Source organism: Pollicipes pollicipes, unplaced genomic scaffold (assembly GCF_011947565.3).
Source record: "Pollicipes pollicipes isolate AB1234 unplaced genomic scaffold, Ppol_2.1 Scaffold_6686;HRSCAF=7923_pilon_pilon_pilon, whole genome shotgun sequence".
NCBI classification, from domain to species: Eukaryota; Metazoa; Arthropoda; class Thecostraca; order Pollicipedomorpha; family Pollicipedidae; genus Pollicipes; species Pollicipes pollicipes.
Window position 1 is genome coordinate 18,312,277 of NW_023596921.1, and position 16,002 is coordinate 18,328,278.

Below are 16,002 nucleotides of genomic sequence, written 5' to 3' on the forward strand. Positions count from 1 at the left end.
GCGGAGGCGTTAATCATGGCGATACTATGCACAATTCAGCGCGTGATTTTCAGCACAATACCTAGAGGAGATACTAATACTATACACAGTACTAAGGAGAAATTTAACCTCATAAAGCCAGCCTACCTAAGCCGCACTTTTTCCTGGGAACAAACATAAATGAAAAGTCATAATTGTACATGGCGCCATACTTGCAGCTTTGACAGAGCATTAGGGTAGATGGCGTACTGAATGGTACGGTTTGGCAGCTATCAGCGTGGTGTGTTCTGAGCTATAAGCTGCCTGCAAGTAAGCATTTCGGACTTCACGAAATTTTGTGACTTTTACCTGACCTAAGGGTCACCAAATTTGGAACTGTAAGAGGGAATCAGGTATGGGGCATCCAATGGTGAAAGTTTGGTGGCGATCAGTTCAGTGAGCTCTGAGATCTGATTGGCTGGATTTACATGTACAATTTTCCCTTCGCATTTTAGAGGTGTTTAGCCTTAGCTCAGGTCTCGATATTACCTCCCAATGACTCACCTTTATGTGTGAAATTGATTGGTAAAAATGCCAAAGCGTTCAGATGAGCCGTTTTGGACAACTTGTGTGTCTGCGTCATATGCCGGTCTTTTAGACCCTACCTTTGAAGGCGATTGTGACGCCCCGCAATCTCTAACCGGCAGTTTGATATCAATCTGCTGCTAAATTGACGATCGTGTCGGGATACCCGTCTCGTCTAAGGAGGCCAAGGCCGGGAATGCTAGACAGAGCAGATTCTTCCAGTTTAACTTAACCATGGAGCTTCCTCCGCCTCCTGCAGGTACGGTTGTGTGGACGTGTTTTGTAGGCAATCGTCTCTATAGGTTGCATTCCTATTTGTCCTGAGTGGTATCTATGGAAACAATGGTGTCGCTTGAAATTGGATTATGGAAAGGCATCCACATGATCAGCGGTGGGCTCCCTTCTTTGTAACCCCACCGTGCGTGAAACATGTTACCTTCGTTATATGCCTTGACAGTTGTTTGACATCGTTTGTGTTTGGTAACAGATCAAACAAAAGTGGAACAGATAGGCAGGCTGCATCATGTGGGGACCAAACATGTGTGTGCCACCACATGAAAGAGCGAAGGCATTCCATATTATGTCTTTTAAAGCCAAGAAAACATCAGGCATGATTCAGGTGCAATGGATGTTAAGTTAAGTTACAAATGCAGTTCAGCCTGTAAAGAGCTGTTCTTATTATTGACCATATTTTTAAGTTACAAATGCAGTTCAGAGCTGTTCTTATTATTGACCATATTTGGAGAAAATAGATAATTATAATATTTCAACTTTGTTTTGGTCTTGATATTGTTCTATTAGAAACACAAATTTCATAGAATGTTCCAAACCTACATGTTATTTGAACCTGATAAGCCTGATGAACTGGCCTGCTTACTCACATTCAAAGGCTGTGATGCATATTGTTAGTGTATGTGTGCTTTTTCAGAAGCTGACAAAAAGCTGCTGATTGATAAGCTAGCTGTGTTTGTGGCAAGAAATGGACAAGACTTTGAAAAAATGACAAGGGGAAGGCAGAAAAACAATCCCAAGTTCTCATTCTTGTTTGGTGGCAAATATTATGATTACTATCAACATAGGCTTGCTGTGGAGATTGCAGGTGCATATGCATGTTGGTAATGCCATAGCATTCTGTTATCAGTGACATAGTGCATTATATTTCTGAGATCATTTTACTACATGGGCATCATTCTTTTGCATAAGTGAATTGTTCAGTGTTTTACTGTATTGCCAGCCATTCAGTGTTGCCAGGTCATCATTGTTTTGTTGTTTAATTATGTTTGTGTCATATAAGTGCATTACATATGAGAAATAAAAGGCATTATAGTGTTGTAATTCATAGATAATGCAATGTTATATGTTTGATTTGCCCCAGGTCTTCAGCAGCAGGCCAACCCTGTCAGTCAGCTTGTCCTGAATAGTGGTATGTAAAAATATGGCATGCTTGTGATCTCATTTCATTATTTTAATGGCTGACAAATAAGGCAAACTGATATTGGAATTGCTTGTGCTACAGATCTACTTTTGTACTTAGAAGTGTTAAACAGTGGCTGGCACTATGCAAAATTGCATACTGGCATTGTAGTCCGTAATTGGAGGATTCTTTATTCATATGTAATTGGAGTTCAGTTTTTTTTGGATATTCATTAGAGATGTTCCCAATGCAATGTTTGTAGTTGAATGAGTGTATCTCTGGATAGCAAGCAAACAGGCATGAGAACCTCTGATGTGTGTCATCATTCTGATCATGTTTGCAACAGCCTGCAGGTCTTTGCTGTACTTTTTCATGGATAGATTAAAGAGCTGCTGGTAAATGCAGGTTTTGGCACAGTGTTAATATGTTGTTGAGGATAAAAGTGTCTTGTTTTGTATGACTGAAAGTGAACCTATCAAATAATGATTTCATCAAAATTAATAGTTATAACTTTTTAATGGTTTAGCAATTTCATGTGAACTTAATACCCAGGTGTGAGTCAGCTGTTTGTGGCTACTTTGGTTGGTTTACCTGTTTGGCACCTGGTTATTAGCCAAATCAACCAATGATGTGATGGAAGGTTGTGGCTTGTGCCCACTGCTTTAAGAACCTGCCAAAAGGAAACATTAGAACATCAGTGATACCCATGGTTTTAAGGGAGTATGAAACAATCATTTGACCCTTTACAAATGTTCAAGTGCATTGCTTATCTCATTTAGTCTCAAGCATCAAACAACATCAAAAAAGTTTTCTTTTACTCTGGCACTGTTGTATGGAAAGTTGTAACATTCAACATGCATCCATGATATAAATGTTTGGTCAAATCTTGTCCCCTTAGTGGGGCTTTGTGCTTGGCTATAGGCAGGGAACCAGACCATGTTTTCAGAGCAATGAAAGAAACTGTCAGCAGTGCCTGGGTGGAGGATGCAGGTGCCCTGAAACTTATGGGCTATGCATGGATGCTTTTATTTGTTGACCATTCACAGGTCACAGTTCTGCATTGTCGTGGTTCAAATATTTTAATGGGGGACTCCCAACTTCAACCTTGTCAGGTAATAATAAAGCTCATGAACTTTCAGTAGGCATCATTGATTTGTTTGCTGGTTATAAAAGTGGTGTCAGGTGATTGTTTATTAAGGCTGCGACTTAGTTTTGACTTAATTGCTTTTACTACTGTTGTTACACCATTTTTTCATGAGGTTTCCTTTAATAACTTGGTCATATTTAATAAGTATGTTTTAGTTGCATGATTTGTACCAGAGTTACATATTTCATTCATAGATAACTAGGGAATAATTAATAATTTGTGGTGTCATTAGATTAATTAGGCACAGCTAGAAGGATGTTAGACACCAGATGTCAGTCTGGTCTTGCGGGCGATTTTAGGACGCACACGTCAGCGGCGTGACTGCCCTAAGCGCGAGATCACTATCAACTGTGCTGTGCGCGTGCGCTGCAGTACTGCGGCTGCGCGGGTGATGGTGGTGCCAGGACAGCTATGTGCATGTCAGTCAGGGCAGCTGGACTGCAGGTAAAAGCCAGCAGCTTCACTCCCCTGCATCACAAAGATAATGTAGCGAATTGGGCACGCTTTTTCCAGTTTTATGTCAACTGAGAAAATTTAATGCGGTTACCTTGTTATGAGAGGAACAGGAGGAAGGGAACGGTGCAAGTCGAGAGTGAGTGGCTTCTGATGGTAATTGCGATTTGTCATGAGATGCTGACCATCGGGCGTTAGACAGTGCCCATTATCTGTCTAGCGAGGACACGTGGTTTCTCGGAATTCTCGGGCTTTATCTGCTAATCAGCTTCGGTAATGAACTACGTTTGCCACAGCGGGACCGGCGGTCCTCCAAAGCCACGCAGTTCGAGCAAACAATGTGCGTCAAAATCTGCGTTTCACTTGTCAGTTTGTAGAACAATCAGCCGACGGAAGTACAACGGTTCCGGAGACCGTTCTAGAAATTGCTCTGTTGTTCCCAGCTGCGTAAGACCTGTAGTTCGGCCTATTTGCCTATCACTTCACTCCAGATTGCGTAAAAGGTGTAGTTGCGCCCATTTATTCATAGTCTGACATGCATTCATTGTACTTGAAAATTTACAAAATGGAGAGAGCAATAGTTTATTAGTTTCAGGAAGCAGGCCCAGCTTTCAACACCAATCTGATCGAATAACTAAACCTCATGCGGTGATCCTAGTTTGTGTCCTGCTATCTTTGAGCTCCTTTGCAAAATGCCAAGTGATCTGGCATTTGGGATTTGACTGTACTGTTGATGACTTCAGGCGCTCTACCGCAGCAGCAGCTGTATCCACTGATGCAGACTCAGCAGCTGGGCTACACAGCAGTGCCACCCCAACAGCAACAGCAGCAGCACGTGTACGTGCCGGGCTCCCAGCAGCAGCCGAGCTTCCCGCTGACACCCCAGCAGCACCAGCAGCAGCAAGGCTGTCTGGCACCTTCTCAGGAGCAGCAGGCGTACCCGCCGTACCAGCCGCAGCCGGGGTACATGGCCGCTGCCCACCCGCCGCAGCCGGGCTATCCGTCGGTTGCGGCGCCGCTGGTGCTGCCGCCTGGCCCCCTGCAGCAGCAGCAGTACCCCGGGCAGCCGCCGCCGCTCGAGCCGTACCCGCCGTCGGCGCTCGGCGAGACCGCCGGCCAGAACGGCGTGATGGCGCCGCGACGGCCCCCGCCCGGCCCCGCCCCGCAGGTGAGGCGGTCGCCCCCCCCCCCCCCCGGCGCGGATGGCAGTGACTCGGCAGGTCAGATGATGTGACCGCGTTTAGCTGTCAACACTGTCATTCTCATGTGGTGCCTAGGGCCTGGTCCATGGAATGGCTGATTGGAGCCGATATGTCGCCGTCGCCGAAGTCATTTCCGCGTTTCAAGTGCGAAGTTGTCACACTGGCCGGCGTATTTTGGTTTGACTTCGTTCGGAAGATGTGCACGCGATTGACACCCCAGGATGCATTATCTAAAATCACACGTATTTCGCAGCAGACCAGGTTGTATTCGGACTGCCGGCGATCAGCTGATGTGAACGTGCGCCCCGCTGTTTTACGCGTCCGGCTCCCTTAACCACGACCCATCCCTTACTTAGGCTCAGGTTGCCTCCTGGTCCGGAGCCGGACCGGGTCTGGCGCGTACGTGGGAGTCATGGTGATGTTGAGCTGCCGTATCCCTCAGGCGCTAGCGCGGGAGAGGCCTCACATCGGGACGGATATCTGCGCTGCTGACCAGTTCCCGTCTCGCACGGTTTTTCAGGTCCATTTCCGGAGGGTAGTGGTTGTATCCGTGACGTGTCTAGTGCGGAGGTACGTGAAGACAAGTAGCGATTTTGATGCAGTCTGCCGCTTGCTTTCAGATATTTGCACGTATCCCGGATTGCCGTCGTGCCCAGGGAAAGTCGCTAGCTGGGCACGAGTTCATTTGTTCACAGGTTACCCAAGTGGTTATGGATCATGAGGCACCGCGCACAGTTGTTTCTGTTCCAACGTGCACAGTTGACCTGATACTATGCCCAGCATTTACAGGCTGGACGCGGGACCGGCGATGTACCCCGTTAGGTGGTGGTGGATCGGCTTATGGCGCGTGCTGTCTTGATCGCGGGTCGACTAGCCGGCTAGCACGCCATATGGCGTCATTGGAGGGATGTTTTGTCGGGGTTCTGTTGCGCTTTCTTGTGAGCGACGAGTGATTTTTTGCCGCGACGGTTTTCTGGAGAGGTGCTGGAGCTGGTTTAACCCACTGATTGCCTGCATTGGGTGCGATATCTTATGTAATATATCATCTGTTGCCAGCTGTCACTGCGAGGAGCAGCTGAGCTAAGTTTTCAGATGGCTTTCAGTAGCTCTTTCACCTTTCACCAGGATGATCATCACCACTATTTGCAGTCACGGGCATTTTACATTCGTTGGCACCAGCGTAACGTCACGAGAACCAGCCAGCTAGTGCCCCTCTGCAGGCAGCGTGGCCCCACGGCGGCGATGGGTGACGGCTGACGCCCTTGCCGTGTTGGACCGCCTCCCAGGTGGCGTCGACGGCCGTGTGGTGTGCCGTTCCGTCGCAGGAGACCTTCACAAACCGCCCCGCAGACGACGAGCCAGCGCTGGCCGGCAGGCGGCGGCGGGTGTCGTTGACGGCCGGCCCGCCCGCAGGCAGCGGCGGCGGCGGCCGATCCGGAGCTGACCGAGCTGTCGCGCCAGACGGGTGTGCCGACAGAGCAGCTGGCGGCGCTGCTGGAGCCGATCCTGGGCTCTGAGCCGGGCGCCGCGCCCGACCAGCGCCGCCTGCTGCTGGCCGCGTACATGATCAAACGGTAAACGGCGCCCAGCCGAGTCCCTCACGTCCGTCGCTTGACTGCCCAGGGATGCGAGCTGAAGCCGCCGCCGCGGGCGACGCCATCTGTGTCGCGCTGCGGCCGGGGCTGTTCTGTGGGTGGCAGGAGTTCTTGTGTCTTTAGGCGGCAGGAGTTCGTGCGTCTTTAGGTGGCAGGAGTTTGTGTCTTTAGGTGGCAGGAGTCAGTGTGCCTGAGGTGGATAGAGTCTCTGTATCTTTAGGTGGCAGGAGTTTGTGTACCTTTAGGCGGCAGGAGTTCGTGCGTCTCTAGGCGGCAGGAGTTTGTGTGTCGGCGTCCGGCGGTCCGCACCTGCGGTCCGTCTGCCGCTGCCGGCGACTGCGTCGCGGTGCAGGTGCTCCGGCGGCGACGTACGTGTGGCGGCTGATGCGTCAGTGTTACGGTTTTGACAGCCCGACTATGACGGAGAGAGAGCGGGGCGGCCCGGGAGTTCCTCTGCGGCCGGGAGGAGTGACCTCTGCCGGGCCCCGCCCGCGTGGCCCGGTGGTTCTCCGCTGCGCCAGCGGCTCAGACGTGCTCGCGTCTCAACACTACAGTCCCTGGATGCAGGCACATGGTTTCGCATCTGATAGGGACAGCTGGACGCCTTCTTCGAGCGAGGCTCAGCGTGAGACGGTGGTCGGGTCGGAGGTCGGAGGGTGACCCCGTGACCCTCTCTAGGAACCGCGGTACAGCCGGCCGCGACGGGTGTGGCCATTGCCAGCTTCGCGCGCTGGGTTCAGCTGTTTCAGAGGTGCGGAATACCCGGCTTCACGGGTACAGCCCGGTTCGTCGTCCGGTCCTGTATTGCAGATGCGGCGACATTCGGTATGAGTGCCGGTTCCTATCCCTCAGAGCCAGACGTCGGCCGGTGGTCTGATCTTCGTTGTGTTCTCGCTGTTGCAGCCCGATTTGACTTGTTGCAGCTTTGGCGTGAGTGCCCACTGTAGGCCGGTGCGCGGACAAAGGTCGCGGTCACACTTGATGCACTTCGTGGGTTGCAATGCTGGGGCAATGTTATTTCCGGTCGATTTATAGTCCAGTGGTAAGAAGTTGCGTCGGGCTCCGCTGAGTGCGAAGTCGCCGCGTGGCTCTGGCTACACTAGCCCCGTGGCGTCTCCATCGCCAGTGCGACGCGATGTTGAGGCGATCTTGGAACCTCATCGCACTTCTGGCCGGAGATCGCACATCTTGATCGCCGGTGGCGGTGGCGAGCGGCCTTGAAATATTAAGTTCTTATTTGTTGTTAACACAGTTTGTCATCAGTGCCCATACATATAGCAACGAACACTGGGAGTTTTTTTTAGTACATATTCAACATACAGTCGCACATAATTACCGGGAGCAAGGCTTGTTGAACAGTTTGGTACCAAACCATGTAAGTAGTTCCATACAAGGTCAACTGATTTGTTTATATGAAGAATTTGTCGGCGAAGCAGGATACTTGCGAGACAAAACGCTTAACTAAATCAGTTTGTCAATAACGACAATGACTCCTGTGTTGGCGCATGTCACGTCCACGTGGTCGACTGACATCGGCGTGTTGGAGGTCATCAACCACGGAATCGTCGGCCATTCTCACCAACTAACTGTCGAGACTGCATGATAAACGGAACGTCATTATATATTTGACAGTTGAATAGAATAGAAATAGAATGTTTTGCTGTTGTTTGTGAGCTGGATAGTGTAACATCGCAAACATGGGGAGCGGATTAGGATGCTCCCCGCTGGGTCAACCGTGCGCTGAACGCTCTCGAAATTAAGTTTGTCGACTGACGTTGCCAGAAACTTTTAGTCACGTCTCCAAGTCACATTTTCAAGTCATCGCACGAAGTGGCCTTTAAAAACCTATCTAGTTGACAAGATGCGGGTCCTACACAGACGAGGAGATCAGTTGAGTCGTACCACACGGGCGTAAAGCCTACCATTTGCTCCTTTGTGATTGTAAATGGATAAACATCGATGGATTCCGTCGATTGGAGGAGCCTCAGACAGGCGGCAATGCGCGTGACAGGTGACCCAGGATCCTCTGAGGTAGCCAGGAGGCTAGGACGACCGGGGTCAGCCACCGCTGCTGTCCTGCTCCTGCCTTGTCCTGATCGGCTGCCTGCTGTCTTTTTCCGCCGTCGTACTGCAGAATTTGAACTTAGTTAGGTATGTCGTGTCAGTCCCTAAATCACTACCGTTCTTTCCCCAGTGGCAATGCGACAGCTGAGCTAAGCTTCATGTGTCTTGTACGTCGGTCAATTGCCGCCGTTTTTCCCGCAGTAACAGTGCACCAGCTGTCACATCTCCGGCTGACATGCCGAGCCGCTATCTGCGTTCATAATATTCTGTCACCCCCAACAGGCTTGATCACAGGGCCGGTCGCAGTGCTCAGGTGATCTGGGTGTGTTCCAAGTGCTAACCGACCCCGATTGCTGCTTCCGTTCGGCGCACCTCTGCTGCCGTGTGTGTCTGAAGCAGGCGCGCTTCTGTCTCACTGTATCGGATCCGATTTGGACGCAGACTGCGGACCGGGATCGAGGCGCCCTCCGAGCCGGAAGCAGCCTCCGCAGCGGCCCTGGGAGCCGCCGCACCGTCCCAACAGTCGGCCGTCCCCGTGCCGGAGTCTGCCGCTGCTGCCGCGGAGTCGGCGCCTCCTCTCCAGGGCGCCGCCACCCCTGCCGCCCAGGAGCCGCCGCCGACTCCCGCCCAGGCGGCGGCGGCGACGTCCGCCGCGCCGGCCGCGCCGCTCGAGAGCCCGCCGCCGGCTGAGGTCCGCGCCGCGGGGCTGCCGGACGCCAAGCGACCGCGGCTGGAGGCGCCGTCGGCCGGCGGGGACGGCCCGGCCGGCGCCGGCGCCGAGATCGCCGCCCTGCAGCGCACTGTGCGCGACCCGGACGCCCGCTTCGCACTCAGCGTGGCCGAAGCGCTCAAGCGCTTGCCGATGGAGGGGAAGGCGGCGCTCAAGATCCGCATTATGGAGGTGGTGGCCGAGAGCCGCTCCGCCGTCGAGCAGATCCCGGCCGCCGCCTCCGCGCCGACACCAGAGGCGACGCGCGCCGAGCCGACGCCGGCCGCCGAGCCGCAGCCGCAGCCGCATCCGCAGTCGCAGTCGCAGTCCCAGTCCCAGTCCCAGTCGCAGTCGCAGTCCCAGTCCCAGTCGGAGCCGCAGTCGGAGCCGCGGCCGGCCGAGGCGGCGCCACCGCTCGAGGTGGATCTGAGCCGGCCGCCGCCGCCGCTGGCCGTCGGCTCGCCCGCCGACTACTCGGAGGAGTTCTTCATCGGCGCCGAGGCGGCGGCGGCGACGGCGGAGCCTGAGCCTGAGCCGGAGCCGGAGCCAGAGGCGGCTGAGCCGGCACCGGCCGCGCCTCTGGCGCCGCCCGTGAAGAAGCAGTGTGTGCCGCGCAGTGCTCCATTCAGCGCCCAAGTGGAAGACGCCAAGGCGCGCGCCGCCGCCATGGCCCGGGAGGCGGCCGAGGAAGTACGTGTGCCCCCCCCCCCCCCCCCCTGTTTGATAGGGTTCCGTGTATGGGACAACAGAAACTTGGCTCAGCACCGCTCGCAGCACAGTTCAAAGTGCGGGGTTCGATTCCCTGCGGTGTCTGTCCCTTTTGGCAGGGCGGGATGCAGGCGGCGCTGTGAGATTTCCCTGCTCAGTGTGTGAGTCCCGATTATTACGATAGCATTGCACCTCACTTTTTCTAAGCTGTATCGGGCCGCAGCGATATCTGTGGTGATTGAACTAGGGAAGAAGCCAGCGAGAAGTTTCGAGCATACGTCGCGACATATTTGCAGATCGGTGTAAACAGCTAAGCCCATTTACTGAATGGCAGCATGCGTACCAACCTTGTTTCCGCGATATCTATATCACTTGTATGTCTCGTGTACCAAGTGTCTCCAGTCCACGAAGTCCACTTCAGGGTTTTTCAGTGTCCTGTTCATCGACGGTTTTACCATCCCATGGATACTTAAGCCACCCCGCTATCCATGTACAGCTCTAAACAATTCTCCTTTTGACTCCGTGGGTCGTTATACGACTCTACTGCTCGGTTGAGCCTCGCCACGGATCCTTCGGTACCCCTAGCGGTCATTTTGCCATCCATATCGGCTGTTTTGCCACGCCATCAATCTTTTGGCATCTATCGTCGATCCTGTTGCCATCCTGGCGTCGTTTTACGACCCACTCCCACTCCCTTCCCTCCGCCGTACTGAGCGGGCCCCGCGTTGTCGGCAGGTAACCCGTGCCCGACAGCGTCATGTGCAGGGTCCACCACCGCCGCTGCCGCCGCCGGCGCCGGCTGGGCCGTACCCGGGCCTGGGACTGCCGCCGTCGTCGCCTCACTGGAGCCAGCCACCGCCGGCCGCCGCGCCGCCCGGCCCGCCCGGGGCTCCTCCCGGACAGCCAATGGCGGCGGGGGGCGGGCCTGGGGTGGCGGACGGCCGGCCGCCGGCCTGGGGCGCTGCCCGGGCTCCGGTCGCCGAGCCGGCGCCGTACCCGGCCGCCCGGCCGGGACTGCCGTACCCGGCCGGCCAGCAGCCGCCGCCGGCGGTGAATGGACAAGCGGTGCAGCAGCCGGCGCCGCACGGCCAGCCGGTGCAGCGGCCGGGCCCGTACGGCCAGATGCAGCACCCAGCGCCGAGTAACCAGCAGCCGCCGGCGCCGGGCGGCCACCTCATGCAGCACCCGGCAATGGCTAGCCCGCTGACTCAGCAGCTGCCGCCCGGCGGCCAGCAGCTGCAGCCGCCGGCGCTGAATGGGCAGCCGCTCCCCCAGCCCGCGCTCGGCGCGCCGCAGCAGCCGGGCTTCAGCGCGGAGCAGATCCAGCAGCAGATCCTGTTGCTGCAGCAGCTGTCGCACCTGCAGCAGCAGCAGCAGCAGGCGGCGGTGGCACCGGCGCCTGCGCAGCATGAGCAGCAGTCGGTGGCGCTGCAGTTGCAGGCGGCGGCCGTGATGGGCGTGCAGCCTCGCGCCGAGCCGTGGGAGCAGCCGGCTCCGGCTGCGCAGTGGCCGCTGCCGGCGCCGACGGCCGCCATGCCCCGTCCGCTGGACCCGCTGCAGCGCGGCGGTCCCGACCGGCGCTACCGCTCGCCGCCGCGGCGCTTCCGCCGCTGAGCCTGCGGCGGCGGAGTCGCGACGGGCCCCTGTCTCGGGTCAGAGTCCAGGCCACGGTTCTGACCACACCGCCGCCAGAGCATCAGACCATCAGACTGCCAGACCAGCGTCAGATCACCAGCAGACCACGGCCACATCGTCGGATGGCGGAGGAAACTCGGGTTTGGCTCTCGGCGAGGCGCGGTGTAGATTCGCCGCCGGGCTGGCAGCCGTTGGCCGGCAGTGCGACTGCCTGGCGGCGGTTCCTTAGCACAAACCGGCTGCAGCCGAGGGGCACGCGGTGTAGTCACCATCACGTGGTGTGGAGTCATCACGACACGTGGTGTAGTCATCATCGGACTGGCCGCCGGCGGTCAGCGTGGCGCGCCGTGTCTCGTGAGCTGCCGTCAGCGGTTAGACCTATTGCGTTTGAGCCATCAGTGATCCGTGCTGGTGTACCCTGGCGCGGGAGCTGCCGTCGGAAGCCGGCGCCGCCTTCGAAGTCATCACCTGTCTCGCTGGCCTGGCGCTGCTCGCCGCACGTTGCCCGTGTCCGCGCTGACCCCGTGTCAGGCAGCGAGAGGGCGGCGCACTGGAGCCGCTTCGGCGCTGGGTCGCCGCGTCAGGTCAGCGCTCGGTCGCCTCCTGCGTTACGCAGGGCACGCGGTGGCGTTGGGGCTGGCAGCCCGTCAGCGGTGGCCGGCGAGCGCCCGCCTCAATCTGCCGCCGCGCGCCGTAACGCGGCCGGGCTGGACGGGACCGGGAGGGAGTCTCAGGACGTGACGTGTCGGCGGCCGGGTCCAGTCGTCCGGTGCGCGCGTCACGACGGCAGCACCGGTCTGCTGCGCCGGCGTGTGACGCGTTGACTCAGGGGCGCTGGTGTCGGTTATGTTGTGAATTGCGGCTGTGCTAAGAGTGGCAACGATGTTGTCAAATACAGGGAGTTGTACTGGACAAGAACGGTGGTCTGTGTGCGTGTATGCGTCATTTGATAGGAACTGCGATGCGAAATGCGACTGATAGGAATTTCGGTCTTGAGCTAAATTCGCATTCCTCGGGCAGCTGTTCTTAAACCACAGAAGCACCGATAAAATAACAAGAGAACAATCAGACAGCCTCGCCCGATCGGGTCCACCGATCTCGGGCCTCGACAAGTCAGGTTCCGCCGATCGGAGAGCCTCGACAGGGCAGGTATTCCACCGATCGCAGAGGCTCGACAAGCCGGGAGTTTCACTGATTGGAGAGCCCCGACAGGCCAGTAGTTCTACCAATCGGACTGCCGCGACAAGCCAGGGGTTTCACTGATTGGAGAGCCTCGACAGGCCAGGAGTTCCACTGATCGGACTGCCCCGACAGGCCAGGAGTTCCGCTGATTGGAGAGCTTCGGAGCGGTTGACATCCCCGAGAAAGCCCGGACGCTTTTAACGTGGTTGACGCACTCCCGGAGAAGCACAAAACAGCACAAACAGCTGTTGATCCTGGGCAGTTTGGGGCCCCTGAAATCGTCGCGTGCGAGCCGTGCTGATGTAGGGAACTGTTGGGGTTGTCAGATCCCCAAGAGGCTGCGCTCTCGAGACTGTAATGAAGTTGTTCACCCAATCATCCAATTAACCCAATCTTCACCCTATCACCCAATCTAGTGAAGTGGCGAAACTCAGCTCTGGTCACGCACAAAAAGATGGCGCACATTGCAGCCAAGACCGCGACGAACTTTAGTCTAAATTACAAAAAGGCGTTCAATTACTTGGATGTGGATGCTATCATATTTATGAAGATGCGCGCACGTCGTTCTTTTCACCATTTCCCTGGGTCGCGATCAGCCCATAAACATTCCGGAATGTTGTCCATCAGTCCTGCCGACACGCGGGAATGGTCTAGATACACCGCTTATCTCAATCCGCTGGAACGTTGTCTGTTCTACGTCGAGCGCTAAGACGGAGACAACGTTCGACACTGCATTGTAGTTCACGCGTTGCAGCGCATCCTCCGCTTTTTATGCCTCTCCGCATCATGATAACAGCTTTCGTTGCCGTGCGTGAGAAACGAACCGCACGTCGCCCGCGGAAACGCTACGGACGGGAGATCGACCCGCGCGGCATTTGTCCGCGGGCCAGAGTCGTCGTTTTTGCCCGCGTGATGGATGTTCCCAGCCCGGCACCTATCAGCAGCCCGATCGCTGGATACCCACGGCGACACGGTGTCCGACAGGGACGCGCGCGCTGACACCTAGGCCGGGCGGGCACCTTCCGCTAATGCTAAGTGGGCGCCGGTGTAAAACAGGGTCGCGAGGCGACAAGTCCGTCTTTGGAAGCGGCGGCGCCTGCGTTCGTTGGCCAGCTAGTGCTGGACTTCGGCTGAGGTTAGGGGCGACTTTAGCGTCAAAGTGTTTTTCTTGCGGTGAAGAAGAATCGTTTCCTTTCAAAACGCATTTGTGCCAGAGTTAGCTGTTGAACTGTATTAATCACAACCATCAAATAGTTGACTCAAATTTGAATTAAAAACAAAATTCATGAGGACAGTCCTTATCCGTGCAACAAATGAAACCCGGAATTCATTGTTAGCTGATGAGGTAGAAGTTCTATGAAGGCCCTGTGCAGCCCACAGATCAGTTTATGCCTGCAACGGCTGCCGCAATACCGTCGAAATCAATTCCAGAATCGGGTCACATCTCGTATCGGAATCGGAATCGACAGACCTTGTGATGTGCTGCCCTGAGTCGGAGACGGAATCAGCCCCGAGCACCAGAGGATGGAGTCAGGGTCAATTACGGTGGGGGATGGAGTTAAGCATATGCCGGATGGATATAAGTACAGGGACTTACGTCCGGGGTTATGGTGATGCATCTACGGCATAGCATTCTCCAATGGCGTAGCCAGGATTTCGTCTATGTGGGGCCAAATTGTGTCTCATGGGCCCCGCAGCCAAAACTCCTCGGCCAACTCTAGGTCAAGGCAGCCTAGCCTCAGTCAAGGTTTTTCGTCTCTTCTAAGATTTTTGTATTTTTAATCTGGAAAACAACTTTAGGTGGGAGTCTAATTTTGATACCTCTGAGACCTGTTTTTGTGCCTTAAAAATACCTTCAGGCGCTCCAAATTGTAGCCACCTGCTGGGCCTCCGGCCCCGAAAGGCCCGATGTCTCCAAAGACGGGGGTGGGGGGCATGGTTCCCAAAGACCCCCCTCGGCTACGCCACCTCAATCCTCAGAACACTAGAAACAAATGATGAATCCTGGCACGCCTTCTTTAATGTGTTGGACTTCCCTCCAACTAATACGCTCGAAATGTTCACTGCTGCCCGGCAAAGGTTCCAAGAGGAAGCTTACGGCGTCGACGCAATCGCACGCATTCAACTTTACCCTTCCATGAGGGGTGATAACGTGGATGCCATGGTGGTTATTTGCGCCGAAGCTGATCCCACTTCCGATCTCACAGTAGGCCACACGGAGAATGTGGCACCTCCTGTGCGATGCTACGTTTGTCGGCTTCATCCCACGATTACCCCGCCCCTTCCAGTGGGCCGGTGGTGGCCCATCCGCCCTGCCATCACAGTCGGCGCGGTGTCCTCTCCGACCCTGCCCCTCCCCGCGGCCCGCTGCGCGTCGGCTCTGCTCGTGGCACCGGCCGTCGTCGGCGCCTCTCCACCGCCGCCGGCGGGGCGGCAGGCGACGCGCGGCGTCGGCGGGCATGGCGACGCCGGGCGGGGAGAGCGGAGAGGATGCCGACACCGACAGGCCGACCTCAGGTCAGTGACCCCGCCGCGGACGTTCACTGCTGGCGGCGTGCCGGTTTGCGTCGCCACGTGCGGTAAGAGGCGCGGGTGTCGAGCCGCGGTGCGCTACGCGGCAGCCGTCTGTGAGTGGGCCACGCCGCGCGCGTCACGCGGACGGCGGCCTGACGGTGCTCGGTCCACTACTGGAGAATCGGCATCAGCGACTGGGACCGAGAATGACCTCCGTCTCGGCAACGACGTTTGTCGTTGGTTGTCATTTATAAACCTCTCGCCACCAGTCCTCCGGCGTGGCCTTCAAGCCAGCTGAATATGGGACCGAGTTCGCTGAACCGCTGCTAACACGTTTCGTCTCCTCTGCTCTGATTCTGAGACGCTATGATGGTTGCAGGGTTGACCCAACCTCTGAATCCGAGCTGACCCACAGCGCGTGCACTCCTCGCGAGTAACGAGGCAGGGCAACGGCAGTGTACTTGATATCGCTGGGGCAGTGGGTGTCGACTGGTCTTGCGATTGATGTGCCAGTAACAGGATTGCTCGGTCGCGCCATAGCCATTAATGGCTTGTTTCACCAGTCCTAAAGAAAGGAGTTTCACTCAGTGGCTTTCAATCATGCGCGTTATTTCATGTCACGTTTTTCACGCAGGGTAGTCAATCGGTTACGTTCACTTGCAAGATTACGTCAATGGTCTCCCCCCTGCCTGGCGGTTTTGGGGACTGGTTTTATGGAGTGACTCACTCCGCTGCAGCACGCATTGCTACGGTGTCATAGCTCAGAATATGATCACCGTTAATATTGTGTTTTGAGGACATGCCGCTGCGTCCCGTGTGCTACGGTTTCAACCAGC

The 16,002-nt window shown here is 55.9% G+C and overlaps 1 protein-coding gene across 1 annotated transcript; it reads left to right on the top strand.

The window, feature by feature from the left end:
• Positions 1–691: 691 nt before the first annotated feature.
• On the top strand, positions 692–13,658 carry LOC119107991 (atherin). Its single transcript, XM_037231579.1, has 10 exons — positions 692–802; positions 1,472–1,642; positions 1,919–1,966; positions 4,301–4,578; positions 6,221–6,333; positions 6,707–6,722; positions 9,215–9,385; positions 9,530–9,817; positions 10,571–10,668; positions 13,637–13,658. The coding sequence occupies exons 1-10, from the start codon at positions 778–780 to the stop codon at positions 13,656–13,658; spliced, it is 1,230 nt and encodes a 409-aa protein (XP_037087474.1). The 5' UTR covers positions 692–777.
• The last annotated feature ends 2,344 nt before the right edge of the window (positions 13,659–16,002 follow it).